This window comes from Crocuta crocuta, unplaced genomic scaffold (genome assembly GCF_008692635.1).
Source record: "Crocuta crocuta isolate KB4526 unplaced genomic scaffold, BGI_CrCroc_1.0 scaffold165, whole genome shotgun sequence".
NCBI classification, from domain to species: domain Eukaryota; kingdom Metazoa; phylum Chordata; class Mammalia; order Carnivora; family Hyaenidae; genus Crocuta; species Crocuta crocuta.
In genome coordinates, this window is record NW_027530502.1 from 756,548 (window position 1) to 777,709 (window position 21,162).

General features: G+C 41.7%; 2 protein-coding genes across 2 annotated transcripts in view; one reads left to right on the forward strand and one right to left on the reverse strand.

The window, feature by feature from the left end:
• LOC144233786 (uncharacterized) overlaps positions 1 to 18,134 on the reverse strand; it is a 343,324-nt gene extending 325,190 nt beyond the window's left edge. Inside the window, exons 1-2 of the mRNA XM_077766837.1 lie at positions 18,006 to 18,134; positions 17,587 to 17,780 (exon numbers count right to left, since the gene is read on the reverse strand). Of these exons, the coding sequence (XP_077622963.1) occupies positions 17,587 to 17,780; positions 18,006 to 18,134 (323 nt within the window). The remainder of the gene's footprint in view (positions 1 to 17,586; positions 17,781 to 18,005) is intronic.
• GRM3 (glutamate metabotropic receptor 3) overlaps positions 17,648 to 21,162 on the forward strand; it is a 218,673-nt gene continuing 215,158 nt past the window's right edge. Inside the window, exon 1 of the mRNA XM_077766787.1 lies at positions 17,648 to 17,700. The gene's annotated coding sequence lies outside the window, so the exon portion shown is untranslated. The remainder of the gene's footprint in view (positions 17,701 to 21,162) is intronic.

Below are 21,162 nucleotides of genomic sequence, written 5' to 3' on the forward strand. Positions count from 1 at the left end.
CAGGCTCCAGGCTCTGAGCTGGCAGTCAGCGCAGAGCCCGACGCGGGGCTCGAACCCACGAACCGCAAGATCATGACCTGAGCGAAAGTCGGACGCTTAACCGACCAAGCCACTCAGGCGCCCCTAATCTCCCTAATTTCTACTCTTAAGTCTGCCCCAAATTCCTTGTAACCATATGGCAGAATCATCCTAACATTCCAAGTATCTCTACTCAGTTATTCTTACAAGTGATACTCTCTCTTCAGCTTGAAGAAAGAATCTTCTATAGGGCAGTTAGGCTTAGGTTCAACACTTTTTCTTTTGTATCTGACTCTCCTGGCCTTTGAGATATCATTTTCTCTTCAGATCCACCTCGTCTGACAGCTAAAATATCCACTTTTCTAACAAGCAACTTCCTTTCTCCAGCTTACTCAGCCAGCCTTCCTTCATTTTAAATGATTCCAGTTGCTTCTTAATTGCCTGAAAAAAGATGTTTGACTTTCAGAGTTAAAAAATACAACTCCTTTTAATTGTCTTCTTTGACTGTAGGTTTACAACTTAACTTTTGAGCTGTATCTTTACCTTATGCCAACAGGATAACATATTCTGTGCATAAAAAGGGCTTCCATCTATTTTTAGCTATTCATTCAGAAAAATCTACCACACTTCTCTGGAAAACCCATAACTGGGGCTGTGAAATCAAGATCTACAGTGAAAGTTTATTCAGTTAACAAATCTCAAGCCAATTGAAACCACATACGTTATTCTTTTCAAACTTTTCTTTCTTGGCCTTGAAGACAGGTGACGTGACATAAAAATGAACAGAACAGGAGTCAGCGGGTCTAGCACTGCCTACACCACCGTGGCACAAATTGTACCAAGCATGAACCCCCCTGGAGTCCCATAGAATATGCAAACCCCAGCTCCCTTGCACTTTAAAGGCAATAAATACTGTTACTCCTTCCAAGGTCAAAAAGGACTAATCTCAACTTCACTTCACCTGACATACCAGGCCAATCCGTGCCTACGAATTTCAAGGTCTCGCCATCATAGTCTTACCTAAAGGTATCTACATCCGGGAAAGCAGAGGTCACCTGTGTAGCTAGAGTGTGTCTAAAAGACACAGGCATTTGCAGTCTTGCCTAAATAAAAACTGTCACTTTCTTGGGACAAAGTTGTTAGATGCTTCAGGGACCCATCAAAGTCAAAATCCCACCTGGCCAATTTACAAAAGCCTGAGGCTTAATGCCACCCGCCCAGGGTGAATGAGCTAAAACCCAATAATAAAATTGTAAAAAGCAGCCATATGGCATGCTATAGGGAGTTACCACCTACTGAAGTTAAAATACCATGACTCCCACCTCTATTCATGCCTGGTAAGCTAAAGCCCAAAGCCACCCTCTTGGATCATTTAGGGCCTTGCTTTTGAAAGATACCTCTGTCTCCACAATTCTCTTTTTTCTCAACGTCTTCTCCTTAACTATTGTCAAGGTGTCTGGTCAATTGTACAAGATTCCGGGGGTTTCAGATTTCATATATAATGATCTCCTCCCCCAACCATGGAAGTTCAGAACCAACTGAGAACTGATCAGAAACTCAGAGGATGGAGATGCTCTCTTTATTACTGAGGAAACTGTTGGGATAACAACTTACTGATGTAGCCATAATACATTCCTAATACTGCACCCCACAGTTAGGCCATCTACCATAAGTTAGGGAGAAAAACATAATACTATAGTTCATCTAATAAAAAACACCAGGCTTGTAAGGTATGCCATTATTTTATGCACCACTGAGAAACGAGCCCTATCATTTAGACTAGGATCTATGATTAATTATTATATATATATTTAATGTTTATTTATTTTTGAGAGAGACAGAGACAGTGTGAGAGGGGAGGGCCAGAGAGAGAGGGAGACACAGAATCTGAAGCAGGGCTTGAACTCACAAACGGGGAGATCATGACCTGAGCTGAAGTCAGATGCTCAGCCGACTGAGCCACCCAGGCACCCCAAATCGTAAGGCATCTATTTATTCAGAGATGCCAAGGTCTTTAAAAATGTGTCTTAGACGGGGCACCTGGATGGCTTAGTCGGTTAGGCGTCCGACTTTCGCTTAGGTCATGATCTCGTGGTTCGTGGGTTCGAGCCCGGCGTCGGGCTCTGTGCTGACTGCCGGCTCAGAGCCTGGAGCCTATTTCAGAGTCTGTGTCTCCCTCTCTCTCTGACCCTCCCCTGCTCACGCTGTCTCTCTCTCTCTCTCTCCTAGAAATAAATAAAAATATTTTTTTTAAATGTGTCTTAGAACTGAAGAAATATAAAACAGAATCACTACAAGCAGGCAAATCCCACACAAAGTAAGTATGGAGAAGCAGTTAATCTGCACAAGCCCTTTTCATTCTCCCCCAGAATGCTAGTTTGATGATTGACTCCTCCCCTGGGGAGCTGAGAAAGAGGCGAGAAAGGCCAGGCGGTGCTATCCTAATTCTTGAGTGCTTGGAAATACGAAACAAGGAGAAAGGAAGTTTCCTCATTCAATCAAAAATTGAGGTTCTATTTTTAAAAATTTGCAACAGTAAAAAGATGATACCAAAAGTCATTTCTAAAACCTAAATATGAAGACAACTTTTTCTTCATAGAAGGTCTGGGTCCTCTGTCTCCCTTTCTCTATCTGCCCCTCCCCCCTCTCAAAAATAAATAGACATTTAAAAGAAAAAACAGAAAAAAGTTCTACAGAAAAAATATCTAAGTATAAAATTAACACTGGTTTTAAGAATTGAAAGATATATTATGATGTAAAAAGTTCAACTTTAAGAACATAATGAAAGCATAGTAAACATTTTGAAATTACTATTTGCAATTTGCAAACACTGAGCCAACATTGCATATGATCAATGGAAACAGGATCAGGAACTTGATTTTACCAGAACAACACCATTTCATGTTTGGTCTCGTAAGCTTAATCAGTCTTGACTGTTTATCTGAATGGTCTCATGGTAACTTTCCTTTTAAATCAGAGATATTGAAGTTTTAGTCTTTACAGCAAAAACAGATTGTTCATTTTCTACTTTATATTGATTAAAAGCATGCTTGCACAGCATCGTGGATAAAGGGACACTGAGGAGCCTAGTGAAAATGACCACTGAAAGCAAATTAATAACTGAATGATGGAGCCTGAACGCCTCAGAAGTATTACATAAAGGCAATATCTCGTGGCTGTTAAGGGCATCATCTCTGGACTCCAACAGACCTGAGCTTCCATTTTGACTCCACTACTTACGATGTGGCAAGTTATTTAACTCCCTTCACTTTCTTCAACTATAAAAAGTAATAATAATTCCTTCCTCTCAGGGCTGTATGAATTAGGAGGCAATGTATATATACCACTAACATAGAGCCTGGTCCACAGAAAATGGTCAAAATATAGAAATTCTTATTTTTTACATGGGAGCATACACAATACAGATCCAGTTCTCACACAGGACGAATACTGCATTTCCACCATAGGAGTTCTAGGTGTAGTTCAATAGATACGTCAAGTTCACTGCCTTCTGGTCACAGGTTAGAATGGTATCTCTAGCCCTCTTGTGGTTGCTGAGATTAGTACTGCCCAGTGAGCTGAAAGTAGAATTTATGCACGTCTTTCCCTAGACAGAGCATTTAAGTGTTGCTGTGAGACCCTCTAGATTTTTCTTTTTCTTTCCCCAAACTGGCAATGCTCTACAGGGTAGTCGCTCCATCAGCCTGGGTCCCGAAGTAAACACAACATAAAACAGAACTCCTAGTCAACCCTAGTTCAACAGATAGCATTAGTGTTGCTTTAAATCCATGAGATTTGGGGAGTATTATTATTGCTGCCTAATTTAGTCAATCCTGACAAATACCCCTAGTTAATCTCATCTCCAAGAACCACATGTTTTCATAATTACATTATCACAATATCGATTTGTATATGTCCTATATCATCTTTTTATGTTTATAATAAAGCAGGTTGTTGGCAAGAGTATTGAAGTTCACTCATTCAACAAACAGGTTCCAGGCACCGCACTGGGTTCCAAGTAAAGAACACTGAACAAGTAGACACGGTACCTTTCCTCATAGTTTACTGCGAAGATGATTGGATCATGTGGGTAAGAAGAGATCATGGATACTAACCAAAAACTCTTCCTAAGATTTTGGATTAATTTTTTAATTTTAGATCATGTAGCAATCTAGTACACCATACTCCAAATCATTATATTCACAGTGGATTTATAATCCCACTGATTTCCAAGGTATCCAAAACTCTTGGTAAGAGTAACACTCCTTTAAAATGAAAATTACCCAGGAGAGGTAATCATTACCTGGTAAAGTCCTAAGTAGGGATGACTGCATTTAATTATTTTTATAAATTAAAAAACTACTGAAGACTACAGCCCTGTGGAAAAATTAAACTCAGCGTATCAGAATTTTGAGGGGGAATAAAGGTAAAGCTATAAGAAACAACCTCCATATAGAATACAATCCAGTGAATAGGGAGTAACAAAAGGCAGGGTAGAGTATTGGAATACATGCTGGATTAAAAATCAATTCACTTGATTAAGGTTCTGGCTTTATTATTCATTGGCTGTATGACCTAGAATAAGTCACTTCACTTTTCTTAGTAGTAGAAACCTCATCCAGAAAATGTGGACAAAGGGATTTTTTTTTAACTCCAAAGGTTACGGCAAAAACTAGAAGCAAAGCCATTTTGAAAACCCGGAAAGGAGGGGCAAGATGGCGGAGAAGTAGGGAGCTCCGTGCATTGCAGTCGCCCCCATATCTCACACGGAAAAGACCTGAAGCCATAGGAAACCTTACAAAACCCAAGAGATTGGGAGAGAAAGGACGCAGAGTCCACTGAGAAAGCCTTCTAACATGAGAGTGAACTGGGGAAGATAAAATTGGGCAGGGATCAGGGACAGGAGGGATGGGGCGACCCCCCTCTGTGGGGAGTGAGAGGGGAAAAAGAGAGAGTCTGAAACCACTCAAGATACGGTCCCTGTCGCTGGGAAACAGAAAAACCTCCGCTCGGCCACAGAAGGACCCTGAGCGCCAGGTCCCCGCATGCCAACTCGTCCAGGAGGGGCTGCCCACGTGTGCGCCCCGCTCCTTTGTACTCCTGGCTCGGCTGGATCCCGGTACGAACCGCGCGCATACCTCTGCGCTCCTGGCTGGCTGGAACTCTAGAGGGAAGGCTAAGGGTTTAAAACTGGGAGATATACCTGCAAGTTCGTGTTTCAGGGGACAAGACACAGAGGGACCTGGTTTCCCTCTCTCCAGCGGACCAGACGCGCCCTGCAGGCACACACACACCCCATGCTGGCCAACCCGACCTGGAGGAATGGGAGCAGCGACTTCTGGCTCCAACTACAGGGCTAGGCAAGAGGCTTGGAATTGCCATGAGGGGATCGCCTGCGAGGTTGTGTCTATAGCAATTTCAGTCGGGCGCACGGAACGGGACTTGGAAACTAGGCCTGGCCTGGATTAAAGAGCGCGACCCACCCAGCACGGGGAGTTTACACACCCAAAAAAACGAGGTGCACCGCTTGGTTCAAGAAGAGACTGGTGCACCGCCGCTCTCCTCACACAACCACTAAGGCAGAACTCCCGCCTCAGGCAATGGATCGCGCCACGCCCATCCCTGCCTGAGAGCTGCCCCCCTCCCCCCTTTTTTTTTCTTTTCTTTTTCCTTTTTCTTTTTCTCTTTTTCCCAGAACACTGACCTGATTAACTCTGGTCACCGGCTTGCTTAAACAGTCACATCTTGTCCATTCTGTAGATGTAAATTCTACACCTACTGACATTTTCATCTCTTTCTCTCAGGAGTAATTAAACTATATCGTTTCTCTGGATAATACCAGCATCCTACTCTCACCTATCCAACCATATTCCACCCTTTACCTCTTTGAAAAGAATATCTTATCCCTTCTGCCTGTTCATTCTATTTCCAATTTTGCTTCATCCCCGCCCTGTCTTCTCTCTTTCTCTATGGTCTTCAAGGAGCACTGCATACACCTGGCTATTTAACTGTAGCTGGGAAATCCAGTTATATACTTTAAACGGTTCTTTGTCCATCAGTTTTCTTCTTTTTTCCTTTCCTTTTCTTTTCTTCTTTTAGACCTTTTTATGAATTTTTTATTCTCTATTATTCGCCCTCCCTCCTCCATCTTTTCTCTTAACTTTTTCGTTTTCCCTCTCAGTTTACATATTAGTTGGATTTGTCTGTGCGTTTGTGGGCCCCTGCACCCTGTGTGTTTGTCTGTCTCTTTTCTTCTTAGGGCTACCTCAGGAAACAAGCCAAAGTACACATGGCGGAGAGTCCCAAATATCACTACAAGTAGGAAAATAAAATAATCAACGTCTCAACAAGACAGACAAAGAGATACCATTCAAAAAACTTTCTGAAAGGATAGGCCCTGGACAGTCAAAGAGTCTTCTTGGATACAGCAGCGCTCTCAGGTGCAGAGAGCATAACAAGTCTTTAAAACTAACAAGAGCCAGAAAGCTAACTAAAATGACGAAATGAAAAAACTCTCCTCCAAAGAAATTCCAAGAAGAATTGACAGTGAATGAACTGCTCAAAATAGATATAAGCAGCATCATAGAACAAGATTTTAATATAATCATAAAATTAATAGCTGGGCTTGAAAAAAGCATAGGGGACATCAAAGAAACTATGGCTACAGACAAAATGGAGAATAAAAATACGCATGATGAATTTTAAAATGTGATAAATGAGATACATAATAAATTAGAGGCCTCCAATGCANACAGGTTTTATTCAAAGGAAAATGTTCGTAAAATACATATGGAGAGACCTGAGGAAGGCTTCATGGACTTCACAGATTTACCACAGCTATTTCTGCAGGAGGGAACGTACTGGGGAGGTCAGCAGTTCTTATCCTGCAATAATGTGACAAGACTGTTGGATGTTGTACTTTACCTGAACATTTCACCTTCTCTGTAAACCAGCAAGGAGAGAGCTGCTCCCAGCATAAAGTCACTCTTACTCGCCTGCCTGCATCTCAATATCCTCCTTCAGGGCAAGAAAAAGTAATCGAGTTACGGTGGAAAACAAAATTCTGAATAGTTTTAGATATTCCTTAGAGAATGACAACGAGCTGGAACATCATCTGACATTGATTCTGGGGAGAATAAAAGTCTGACAAGCACTAGTTTAGCTGACTTCACAGTAAGCCTTTCATCTTTCTGTTTTATTTTTTAAGATTTTTTAAAAGTTTATTTGTTTATTTTGAGAGGGGGAGACAACAAAGGGGGAAGGAGCAGAGAGAGAGGGAGAAAGACAGAATCCCAAGTCAGCTCCTTGGCGAGCCCGACTCTGGGCTTGAACTCAGGAACCCATGAGATCATGACCTGAGCCCAAATCAAAAGTCAGATGCTTAACCCCCTGAGCCACCCAGGCATCCTGAGCCTTCCATTGTTCTAACTAAGCAATTCTTTAATCTAAAGATGTTCCTCTAACATCAGCCCAGGAAACCATGCCCTTGGACTCAGGGTACACAAAAGCCATTGTGTCCTTGAAGGAGTGAACTAAGGAACAAAACAATTTACTTGCACAGGAAAAAGGATTTGACCTTTCCTCTCTGCAAACCTTAAGTAGAGAACGACCACCTCCCATATTCTAACCATTTCAGTGAAAAAGAGCACATTTATTCTACAACTTTTAGAGTCAAAATAATCATGCTTTAGGGAAAATAATGAATCATCAAAGTAAAGATTTGTGAGTACCGCATAATTTTAATAAACATTTCCCTGAGAACTTTAATCCAGCGCTTCTTTTCAGTCTGAGATATTCTAATTTGAGCAGTATGGAATTTTTTCAATTTGCATATGCTACTTCTGATTTGACACTACATCTAATTGAATTATCATGCCCTCCATGACTGAACCTCCACTATCACATTAAGCCAGAGTGGAGAGACAACTGCCTAGTTAAGGTTTCGATTCAATTGCTAGGATAATTCGAGCAAAACATGTTTTGCCTGAGAAAAAAAAAACTTTACTGAAATCTTGAATTTATTTTATTAAATTCTGGCCTAGAAATGACAGTGTATCTTAACATCTCACATTTACATTAGTGTGGTATTTCCACTAAGAATCTTTCCTCTCTTGGGGCAGCGGGATGACTCTATCAGTTAAGCATCCACCTTTTGACTTTGGCTCCGGTCATGATCTCAGAGTCCTGAGAGCTTGGGATTCTCTCTTTCCCTCTCTCTGCCCTTCCTGCATGCACACACACACTCTAAATCAATCAATCAATCAGTAGGAGCGTCTGGGTGGCTTCAGCTGGTTAAGCATCCAACTTCAGCTCAGGTCTGTGGGTTTGAGGCCCATATTGGGCTCTGTGCTGACAGCTCAGAACCTGGAGTCTGCTTCGGATTCTGTGTCTCCCTCTCTCTACCTCTCCCTGGCTTGTACTCTGTCTCTCTCGCTCTCAAAAATAAACATTAAAAAATTTAATAAATAAACAAAAAAAATCTTTCCTTTCTTAAAGTGTCACACCAGATCAATCCAGTGAAAACATTTGTTTCTTTGTGTTTCAGGACCTTGGTTTTCCTTATGAAGAGTAATTCCTTGTAGATACTGGTCTTTTATTCTAAAAAGTGGATCCATTTATGAACCTGGAGAACTCATTAAATATTATTAAAACATATGAAAGATTAAAGAAGGAAATGTTCTTGGGGATGAAGGATTTTTGTTTGTTTGCTTGCTTTTTAATGGAAAAGAATTTTCCAAAGTAGCAAGATAAAATAAATTTAAAAAGCAGACTATTATGAATTAGACTAAAATAACCTGAAATACAGTATTGAGGGCTTATGACATCTCCCACTGTCTTAAGGGATACAGTTGGAATATTCCTAAAAATAAAGCTCCATATTGATTGAAAGCATTTTTCTGGCTATATGCTCCCCGACACCAGGAGCCATATTGAACTAATCTATCTTACACACCTGGCATATAGCACATTGCCTGGCACAGAATGAGCCCTCAATAAATATTTATTAGGAAGTGAATCCCCAGAACAGAACCTCCAGAGGTATCTCATTGTGCAACATTGATGCTTAACGAGTCAACACTTAACTTTTTTTTATGGACTTAAAATGCATTTAATATTCAGTGAACGTTCTTCTAAACAGCCCAAATGGTAACAATGCATCTGGAGTTTGTAGTTAGACCTATCAATACAAGTAGTTCGCCTGGTGATTTAGGATTCCTTCAAAAGGACACATACTTGAAGGCCCTAAGAATCTTAACTGATATATATTGCTTTCAGATAAAAAATGTGCCAGGTGTTAATGTAATTAAGAACAGGTATCACAGTTGACCTTGGCCCAAAGGGGTCATTTGGCCACAGCTTATATAAGACCAAGGAGTGACTACCTCAGTAGCCAACCACAAACATTTTCCCTTCCATAGAAGATCTAATCCTGTCACCCCACTTTTGAGACAAAAATTTCATGAGGGGCCAGAACACTATCTCCAATCTAGAGAATGTTTAAAAATGAAACACTGAGATTACTCCCTGAGTCAGCTGCGTTGGCTGAATGACCCAACTGTCAATCTCATTTACCCTCTTTCTTGATGCTCACATGAAAGAGCCTGTAAAAGCTAATTACACACTTTTCCAACATAATTTGTAGCTGGAGACAGTCAAATGAACAGGTCTGGTCAGTTAGACATAAATGATAATATGGTACGTGGTTAGAAGGATTGTGCATTCTTGATACACAGGGCACACATAGCTTACACTGCTGCTTATTCCTGTGTCCTGAGTGAATGATGTGAGAGCTGGAGCAGCAATATTGCAACATGAAGGAAAAGACAAAAATGTTCCGTCTTGATATGTGTACATAAACAAAATGGAAAACCACCACTTATTTAAGCCATAGTCAGTTGGACTATGTGTCATTTGCCACCAAAAAGCATTTTAACTAAAATGCTCCTTCTCACATATGTATGTTTCGAAGTTTAGTCTTGAAGTGGAACACTTGTGGAATAGCAGGCTCTTAACTTGTTGATTATATTCAAAGGTCATTTGAGCTCAGGGTTTTTATCGTAACAACATTATAGTGACCTCTTCTACTAGGTCATTTTTCTTAATGGGCCTCTCTTAAATATTCCATCATATTGTATTTTTAATGATTTGTTGACATTTCTGCTCACCGTTATCACAAGAGAAATTTCAGGGCCCCATCTTATCTGGTTGGTGTCCTACCTCCTTGGCATAATGTTTGGCATGTGAGAGTTTCCAGTGAAAGTTACTGGAATAGATCCATCTATCCATACATACATTCATATATAACTGATTGGACCTTGCTTTGATCTAAATGGACGACTTAGGAATGACTCTATCAGAATGTCATGACTTCCAGAGGTGAAAAATTGATTTGAAATCCCAGGAAGAAAATAATCAACCTAAGATTAAAATAAATAACATCAACAGATGTTATCTTTAAAATATGTAATAGAGGAGCACCTGGGTGGCTCAGCTGGTTAAGCATCTGACTCTTGATTTTGGGTCAGGTCATGATCTCATGGTTGATGGGATCGAGCCCCACGTCAGGCTCTGTGCTAGCAGCGTAGAGCCTACTTGGGATTCGCTTTCTCCTCCTCTTCCCCTCTCCTGTTTGTGTGCTTTCTCTCTCAATCAAAATAAATAAATAAACTTAAAACATAAATATGTATTGGGGTGCCTGGGTGTCCAGTTGAGCATCTGGCTTCGGCTCAGATCATGATCTCAGGGTTCGTGGGTTCAAGCCCTGCTTCGGGCTCTGTGCTGACAGCTCTGAGCCTGGAGCCTGTCTTCAGATTCTGTGTCTCCCTCTCTCTCTCTGCCCCTCCCCTGCTCATGCTATCGTTCTCTCAAATATAAATAGAACATTAAAAATGAAATATATGTATAATAAAATGTATAATAACACAAATCTTTACAAAATCTCAGAAAAAAATTCACAGGTGGAAAGGGAAAGCCAGTAACATGACTTTCCTCCTTTTGAACTGCTTTACTGTCTGTGCATGCATCATTTATTTCTCCCTTTTTTTTTCTTTTTTTTAATGTTTATTTATTTATTTTGAGAGAGAGTGAGAAGAGAGCAAGCAGAGGAGGGGCACAGAGAGAGGGAGAAAGAGAATCCTAAACAGGCTCCAGGCTGTCAGTGCAGAGTCCAACCCAGGGCTCAATCTCAGGAACCATGAGATTATGACCTGAGATGAAACCAAGAGTCAGGCGCTTAGCAGACTGAGCCACCCAGGTGCCCCCTGCATCATTTATTTCAACTGGCATCACAAATCTAGTGTAACAAACAGCTCGAATTGGACCACAGATTATCTCTAAGCAGTGATTGTGCTGCAAGGCTTTAACTCCCCTTTAGGGCTTACAGCCTTCATTAGGTCCTATCATCCCCACTCGCCGCACTAAATATTTTTAAAAGACCTAAAACTAAAACATTTTGTGTGTTATGAAAATACAGAATTGTATTTTGAGGAAGGTCTTCCACCCATTTAATCTTCCGTTCACCAGATGCCTAGGGAGCTCAGCAACACGCCAGGCAGATTTAGGCACGTGAGACAGATAAGTGATAGCATAAATACCTGTCACCCACACGTATATTCTTTAAAACACCCACTCCCCTCAAAGAATGGGTGAACCAGAGTAATAAGTAATGAATTAGATTAACTATTTAAAACTTCTCCTATATAGAAATTTGGGAACACATGCTATATGAAGAACTCAGTTTACTCAGCTATAAAAATTTGAGTCAACATGATATTTTAATCTTTAAAGGTTAATTAATTCACTCCCAAAATGTCTGTTGGCCAAGTTTCCTCCTCCCTGTCCTCACACCTATGCACACACACATCGTGTCTGTAAGTACCGTGATATAAATGATAAACATAATATCCACAGCGTCTGCCCTCATGAAACTTCCATTCCAATGAGAAAAACAAATATTTGAGTTTCTTGTGATGAGCATTTTCAAAGAATCTACTAATTTCATTAATATTTCTTTTCATTAATATTTAATGATTGAAAAGTCTTTTAAAGAAGATACTTGTGGTTGACACATATAATACTTGAACATTCAGGTTTAGAACCAACCTTAATTAGCCATTAATTGGATGATATACAAGACAAAAACAAAACACATAGTAAATATTCAAGGGTTATCTTTTTTTTTTTCTTTGTGAGAATTGGGGAAACTATGCAAAAGAATCCAAGGCACTGATCAGAACATTTATATACCAAACAAGTGAGGCTCATAAAATATCACAGAAACAATTGTGGTTTTTTTTCTTCCCTCTACTCCTACATATCTTGCCTACGGGGCTTTTCTTCTCTATCCCCTTGGATGTAATTCAAGGCTGGTACCCTGACTTTCAGATTGTTCCCAGATAAAAAAATTCCTCCCTCCACTTTAGTGCAAAACAAAACAGACTTGTATGGAATTGGGTTCAAGGCAGAATAATAATCAAAATTCCAAAGTCCAACTGAGTTAAAGCTTTTCCCTATCCCCATCTGGGGAAGGCAGCACTTCCGATCCCCCTGAGTTGAAGAGGTATGAGATTAAAAGTATGAGGGGAGGGGCGCATGGGTGGCTCGGTCGGTTAAGCATCCACCTTTGGCTCAGATCATGATCTCACGGTTCGTGGGTTCAAGCCCCACGTTGGGCTCTGTGCTGACAGCTAGCTCAGAGCCTGGAGCCTGCTTTGGATTCTGTATCTCCCTCTCTCTCTGACCCTCCCCTGCTCATGCTGCCTCTTTCTCTCTCTCTCAGAAATAAATAAAACATTTAAAAATTTTAAAATAAAAAGAAAGTATCAGGGGAGGAGAGAAGTCCCATTTGACTAGCACAGATCTGGCATTGCTTTTTTATGCTTAGCAGGTATTCAAAGTTGACTTTTCTAAGTCCAGTTTAATCAGTTCTTTGAAGACCCTTGGGCTCTGGGAAATCTCTCATTGCAGAATCTGACCTGATTCTGGTGAGGCTTTCATGACTGGACACTTATAACCTACTGGGTGTCTGTATTTCACCTTCCAACCTTACCAATTTCTTCCCCCACCCAAACTGATTGATTACAAAAAGGCAGCTTCCCGCCCCCACCGGGTCAACGCAGCCTTGCACCACCCAGCACTGGTGAGTACCAGGTGTCTGTGTGCAGCATGCCTTCTGCATAGTTGCCTTTCTGTCGCCCCGTGCCCCTCACAGGCCATCTACTGAGGATTCAAAATTTGTCCTCCAAGCCCTTCTGCTTAGGACCTAAGAAAACACATCTCCTACTCTGTGTTCACTCTCCCCACATACAAGTGCATAGAGAACCAGCTCGTTATACTTGTCATAGGTGGGAATGCAATTCCCCACCAAGCTCAGCCTTCTTTTCTTTGGGCCCTCTTGGAGACAGATCACACACAGCCTCTTGCAATTTATTTTTTCTGCTGTGAAATACAAGGCAGGCTCCTACATCACCCTCATTCCAAGGAAGACAGCAATGGCTTCCCTGCAGCAGCACCTGGCAGGAGAGTTGAAGTGAGGGAAAGCATACACCCCCTCCCCTGTGTCTGCACATTTAGAGCACGCCACAGACTCTCTAACTCCAATTCCCTACCTCTTTCAGCTGCTTGGACTTCAACTGTTTCATCAAACTTGTGGTTTAAAGACACCCCACTCACATCTAACAGGTGGTCTGGCAAGACTTGTTTGGGAATAGGGAGAAGTTGGTCCCTCTTGCCTGTACCTTCAATCAAAATTAAGACTAGAATATTTTCTTTTTTTAATGTGTATTTATTCATTTTGAAAGAGAGAAAGCGAGAGAGTGGGGGGAGGGGCAGAGAGAGAGGGAGAGACAGAATTCCAAGCAGGTTCTATGCTGTCAGCACAAAGCTAGAGGTAGGGCTTTATATCAGGACCCATGAGATCATGACCTGAGCTGAAGTCAAGAGTTGGAAGTTTAACTGACAACTGAGCCACCCAGGCATCCCATAAAATATTTTCATTTGTATACTGTGTAACAGTAATTAGAATCAGAATTTCTTGATGATCCAAGGGGAAACATATTTTAAAAGAAGTGAAAAATAAATGAGGCTTATGTTTAAGCACATTAAATATAAAGTTTACTATTTTTACATGTCTATTATGTATTAGGCTCCTGGAAGTGATTGATCCTCTCCTGGAAAAAGTTATACAGAGGAAATTAATAGTCATGCGGCGGATGAAGCAAGAGGTTTCAGCCATATGATTAGAGGGCACAGGCAGCCATCTGATTTAATGCCCAAACCTGACACTTTTGAAAAATAAAGTAAGCTCTGTGAATACACCCAAACAATGGATGTAAAACAGAACTGTCCCAAACTGGACGCCTAATGACTCTCTATATGATCAAAATAACTGCACTTGGCTGACTGACTGGTAGTGAGAAACGGGCAATGAAATTGATTTCTAGACTGAGCCAATGGAGATGCACTCCAAAGGGAATGCTAATGAGACTGAACTCTGGATCAGAATGAAAACATGGAAGACATTTTAATTGTAATTAATGATGACAGGGTATCAACTCTCAATGTTATTTCTGAAGGAAAGATGGTATACCGTACAGGCCATATTAAAAAAGCATTATAACACAGGGCAGGGCATTAACTCTAAAGGGTTCTAAGAAGAAATATCATGATTAATTATTCAAATAAATATAGATGGATTAGTAAAAATTAATCAAACATATAAAATATGAAGGAGAGTGATCTAAATGTCTAAATGTGTACTTGTCTTGAAGAGGCATACCAAAGGTACTAGAATTGTTTAGAAACTGGAGCCCAGCCAGAAAACTTGAGGGAGGGTGGGGAGAAAGGGAAAGGCCATTTCCTAATTCACAGGCTTTTTACCAGAGGTTGTTATTTAGTCCTATCCCTTGAGGCTTTTGAACGGAACTTGAAAACATGCACATGTACCCATGCAGACACGCACGCACACACACACACACACACTTCAACAAATAAACATTAGAAGTTAAAGCTATGTTCTCAGCCAATGACAAATTTAATTTAAATTAAAAAGGAAGAATTAAGGCACAATACTAGTTGCTATGAATTAAATATCATATATGGCTCAACAATTAAAATGCCATTGGATAATGAGAAACTGGAAACTAATAGTCAGAGCTAATACTTCCATACTACCTACATGGTACTTTTTAATCCTCAAAATAGCTTTGAGATGAATAATTATTATTCCCATTTTATAGATGATTAAACCGAGCTAAAGTGAGGCTGAGAACCTTGCCCAAGGTCACACAGATAGAAAGGGGTGGCAATTAAGGACTCAAATTCAGGCAATATGCCTTCACCAGGGTGAAAAGTCCTTATGGTCATCATTTCCATGTGTGTTTGGCAGGGGGAAGAGAGAAATGTGTCCCATAAGTCCAGATCCGATAACAGATTAATAATTCGCTTCAGCATTGCAGTCTCTGCACCTCACCAACACTAGTATGTTAAGTAGCCTAGATGCAGCTACAGCCCAGTAGTTCAGCTTATACATCAGTGCTTTCTTTTGTGCAAACACAGCTACTTTTATTTTTAATGAATGAAAACATCAGATCCCTTCTACTGCTCCCAATCTCAGCTGATTTTGATAATCTTTGAAAGGGGGAAAAAAAAAGGTATCTTGTGGAATATTCTGGAAGGAACCAAAAGCTGCCAACATGGCTTCATGCATATCTGAAGCATTGCAGTGTATATAGATCTTTATCCTTTCCATTGTCCTGTCACTGTTCCTTAATGTACACTTGCCTATTGGACAGACATTGTGAAAATCCTCTCGTACCAAAGTCTATGGGTTTGTGGTACATGTCAGGCAATCGCAATGAAATACAAAGAAAGGGTGATTTTGCTGTTATTTTGGCATTGCTGTTGCATTCCAGAGAGAATGGTTTTGGAAAAGGAACTTTTAGCATTTTTAGAGTTTCACTATTTAATTTAGTAACATCTTAATTTTTAATATGTTCAAGTTTCTAGTTTTAGTGGTGTTCACAATGGAAGATATAAGCACACGTGTCTTCCAACTGTTTTTGGCTCTCTAAAAGAATCGGTAGTAAAATTATAGCTGTAGTTTAACTGTCCTGACGAGGTTACAAAAGAAGGCAGTTGTTAAACAACTTATCATTAAATATTAAAGAATAAATGTAGCTCCGAAGCATTAAGTTTAATTGTCTCCGGCTACATATAACTCAGTCCTCGTTAACACAAAGTTAGTGTTATCAGGCGGAGAAATTAATGACAGTGAAGTTTCCATTCTGAAATGAAGCACAATGTGCTTCTAAACATAGCAAGATGCCTGGAATTTTACCTTTAGGATTGTATCTGTAGCTCGGAGCCTATTATAGCTATTTCCGTGTGCCTTTTTCTCTTTTGTGCCTACGTCACCGATTTAAGGTTTTTATTTATTTATTTAATTTCAAGAAGAAAGAACAGGTTCTGTAGACAGCAGTGCCCGTGCGTGCCAACCCCAAGTAGGGCTAGAGAAGGACTGATGTGGGAGTGGACGTGGGGGGAGGGTCGCTGCAAAGGGGCTGTGCGGCAGCAGGGGAGGATAAGGAAGATAATTCGGCCCTCCCCTCAAATCTTATTCCACCCAAGAAATTTAGGAGAATGCGAAAAAGCAGCAGCCCAGCATTCTTGAAGGGGCGTGGCTTCCCTCCAGGGGCTGTCCAATCGAATTCCTTCAGAGGGAGCTGTCCCGGCAAGATTGATGGGCGTTGCTAGGAAACAGGAGCGTCTCCCTCCCGCCTGACCCAGAGATTGCTCCGCACAAGCCCTCTCCAGGGGCTCGCACTGTGCAGTTGAGCGGTGTGCGGGGCAGAGCGGCACGCCGGGCTCTCAGGCTCCCTCGCTCGCTCTCAAGCTCCCGCTCTCCCTTCCGCCTCCAGCGTGCGGTCGCCCCGCTGCACGGGGATCGCCGGAGAGTTCTTCCAGGGCCGTTAGTTCCTGCTCTCCCGCAGGCAAGAGCTCGAGCGGAGCTTCAAAGTTGGAGCCGCAGATCTCCCTGCCGCCCCACGCCCCTTCATCCCACCCCCTCCGAATTCACCACCTTTGCCTGCCCCTGCCTAAGGATTCCCGACAGAGTGAGGGGACGCGGCTCCAAACCCGCCCTGGCCTCCGTACCGTAACCCTCCCGTCTAGGTACCCTGGCTCACGGAAGACTCTGCAGATACACCCCTGCTAAGGGAGGGGAGGAGGGGGAGGGGGAGAGGGAAAAGGAGAACGAGAAAGGGAGGAAAGAGCAGGAGGAGAGAATGCCAGAAGGTCCGTGCCTCCGCCGTGAGTCCCAATTAGATGCGACGGTTTGAGCCCGGTCAAGGTGAAGGAAAGTTGCTTTCCGCGCCTGGGAAGTGGGTTTGCCTGTGAGGCGCAGAGGGACTCGGCTGCGAAGGGCTCCCCTCCCCTCCGTGGAAGAGNGCGCAGCCGGGAGGGGGCGCGGGCGGGGGGCACTGTGACAGGAAGCGGCGCGCACAAGTTGGCCATTTCGAGGGCAAAATAAGTTCTTCCTTGGATGTGGAAAGGACAAAGCCAGCAAGCTACCTCTTTTGTGTCGGATGAGGAGGACCAACCATGAGCCAGAGCCCGGGTGCAAGCTCCGCCGCCGCCGCCGCCGCCGCGGTCAGCCCAGTCCCTGCCCGGAGTTGTCGGTGAGAGGTAAGGGGCCCAGAGGGGGACGCGTCCCTCTGGAGGGCGCCCAGCGAGGGCGCGGAGGCTCGGGTGCCGCGTGGGGCAGGCTTAGCCGGGAAAGTTGAGGCAGAGCACAGACCAGTCGCTACAGTTCCGCCGGGGGTGGGGCGGGAGGGCGGCAGAGGCGATGTGGGTGTGCGTGAGCGAGAGTTTGTGTGTGTGTGTGTGCGCGCACGTTTGTGTCTCCGGGAGGGAGGCAGATTTCAGGGCGCGGATCTGCGACCGGGGTGCGGGAGGTGCAGGGACTAGCTAGCGCTCGTAGACCCCCAGACAGAGACCAGGCTCCTCAGCCAACCACCTCCAGCCTCGCTCTGGGCTCGGGATTCGGCTCTGTTCGGGGGCTCCTGGGGCTTTGTGCACAGGAAGCCTTCGTTGACTGGCTCCCACACTGGCGGTTTCATGTGGGTGTGGAGGCTGCCGGGCGAGGTGGGCAGCGGTCAGCGGGACCCGGTCCGCGTTGCAGCCGAAATTCGCTCTGCAGCCAGAAGCGGCCAGAGGTTCGCTCTCCTACAAGCACGCTTGGAAAGGAGCCCTAACTCGATGCCCTTTGCTCTTTTTGGCTTGAGCGAAAAATCGAAAAGCCAGGCTGGGAGCATATCTCTTCATCGATCTTGTTCCATTTTCTTATCTGACAGTGAGGTAACTCAGAGAGGGCGGGAGATTCGCGATCCAGAAATAGACTAGGTAATATATCCAATAAGCTTGTTTCTTAAGGATTTCATTTAGATTTCCTTCTGGTTCCTTCCCTGGGTTAACAAACGGGGAGGATACCCTGAGATGTAACACTTTTAAGTAGGCATGTTAAGGGGACATGCCCCTGCCTTTTAAGTATTTTAAAGCATTGTAAATGTTGATTAAAATGTAATAAACTGTACACTTTTAATGATCTGTGGTCAAGTGCTTGGCTAATTTGCTGACAAAATATTTCTACCGTTATTTGAATAGTGATATGTTTGAGGTAAATATAAAGATAGTTGCTTATCAGGTATATGCAGAGTTGAGGTCAATGAGAGTTGTGGGTAAGGAGTTAAGGATCTCAGCAGTAGTTCATTACTTTGAGTTTCACTGCTTAATTTTATTTGTGCTACCTACTCTTAGAACTGTTCAGTAGAGTTCTATTCTCTTTCTTTGGGAAAAATTCAGCACTGATCCGGAGACATTCATTTACATAAATCTAAGAGTGCTTTGGTTTATCTAATCACACATTCTAAGGCTGCCATATGAATTCTAACTGTTTATGTAAATATATTGAATACAGGCATAAGTAAAAATACCTTGATTCTTACCACACTAAACTTCCGTGGATTATACAATTCCCACCCAAAGATGTTCAGGATACTCTATTAGTTAATGATTCTGGAGTGCTGTGCTTCTTTTTTCTCAAAACAGCTAATAGAATTTGAATAGATTTTGGAAGCTATTGCACACTAGACCTTAATAAAATGATATTTTCTGTTTCACAATGGCAGCGTGTTGGATTTACAAGGATTTTTCACACCTGTGGATTTTAGGTGTCAGTCTTTTCAGGTTCTGATCACCCCGCAGGAGTACATGGATATTCTGGATAGACATGCCCTAAGGCTGTTTTGATTTATGTTCAGAGTAACACAGGTGCTCATGATGACAAGTGAGGAAAAGAACTCTTGAAACTTATGTTTTCCAGAATATCTTCATTCATTGGGCTAAAAAGAGGGATCAATGTTAAGAATATCTCTTAGTCTGTTAAGTCCCCATTGACTCCGGCAAGAATCCTAGTTTTAAACCTCTTGTGTGAGCTGGATTATCAACAATGAAATGTGAACCCTAACTCGTAAGAAAGTATGCCAATACAAGGAATTGGTTAAATAGGTTAAATTTTGAGATGTAGGAGAAGCAGGCATCTCTCTATTTAAATTGGATGGTATTTTTCACACTTTAGGGATACTAGATCCATAAGTTGAGAAAATGTATCACAAACTATATAAACAAAAAATTTATGCATAATGAAAATATCTTCTATGATCCAGTCCTTTGTGTTTGAGACCAATCTATGAAGTTGCGGTGTATACAGGAAAAGAATTAAGTGTAAATCAGATGATTAAGCTCACAATTACTAAACATATCAAAATGATAAGCTCTTCTCCGATTTTATGTCAGTGCAGTTTAAACTGGTAAGTTAAACAAATGCAGATAGCATAGAATTGAGTGATGTTGATTTTTAATTAAATTAAAATCAACATTTTTGAGGGAAAAATTAAGGTAACTGTCATATGGTCACCTGTCTCATTTCTCTACTTCATGCTTGGTGATCAACCAGAATTGCACAAGATCGAGGACGGTCTTATTTTGAAAGACTCCCAGCAATAACATTTTTACAGTTTACCTCATTATCTTTCCCTCTTTCTTATTTCCTGTCAACCTCTTTTTTTCAAATCAAAATATTATGTCTTTCTTGTCCAGTCCTCTAATCGAGATCATTCACAAAATGATGCATTCATTTTTTTCCCCATTGTCCTAGCTATCTCCTGACAAAATATAGCCCACTGGCTTGGGATAAAAGTGCTTCAGGCTGTTGTTCTACACTCAATATCATCCCAAGACAGCATTAAATAAAAGAAATGAAAATTGACACCTAATTCTCATTGAAAACCAGGAAAATAGTATGCATTTATTCACGTTGAAATATGGCCAGAGTTCCAGAATTGTTTCCTCCAAGGGTTACTCCCCCCAAAAGGAGCAGTGTTCACTCATACTTGTCTCAGTTTACTATTTTACAGTGAGTTTATTGTGCATTTTTGTCTCTTCTGAGATTCTGCTAAATGCAACCAATTCTGTATTAGATGAATTTGTTGAAATTGTTCCCAAGAAGTAGCATAAAATTGTAGAAGATTATCTACCAAGAATGAACACCTAAAAATGAGTACAATCACAGTAATCACAGAGATAGTAGAAACTAGTAGGTCATTCTTCCACTTCTAATGTAGGCTTGGTCCCCATAGCACACTGTATTTTGGAGTACTTCAGTCCAGTCTGATTTTAAATGGATCAAGTAATGACTTCTTCTAGAGTTTTTGAAAGACTATTTCACAGTCTAATAGTTCTCCCTATCAAGAACTTTATTGTGATATTCAGCTTAATTTTCCCGTAGTTCTATTTTATCTTGTTACTTACTCCCTGTTATAACCCCACTGGATCTGTCCATTCTCCTGCTTGATTTCGACCCTTCATCTAACATTCATACAGCACTTGTAGAACACAAAAGCTTAAACAGTTACAGGAGAAAATATGAAGGAGACAGTTCTATACCTGGACATCTTTTCTAAATATTTAAGACACATGTTTCAGGTCATTTATATGTATGTGTATGATTATATGTTCCTAATAATTTATTTTGCTAACGGAAGTGTGAGGAAATTTTTCATCTCTGACACTAATGACCTGTGTGAATAT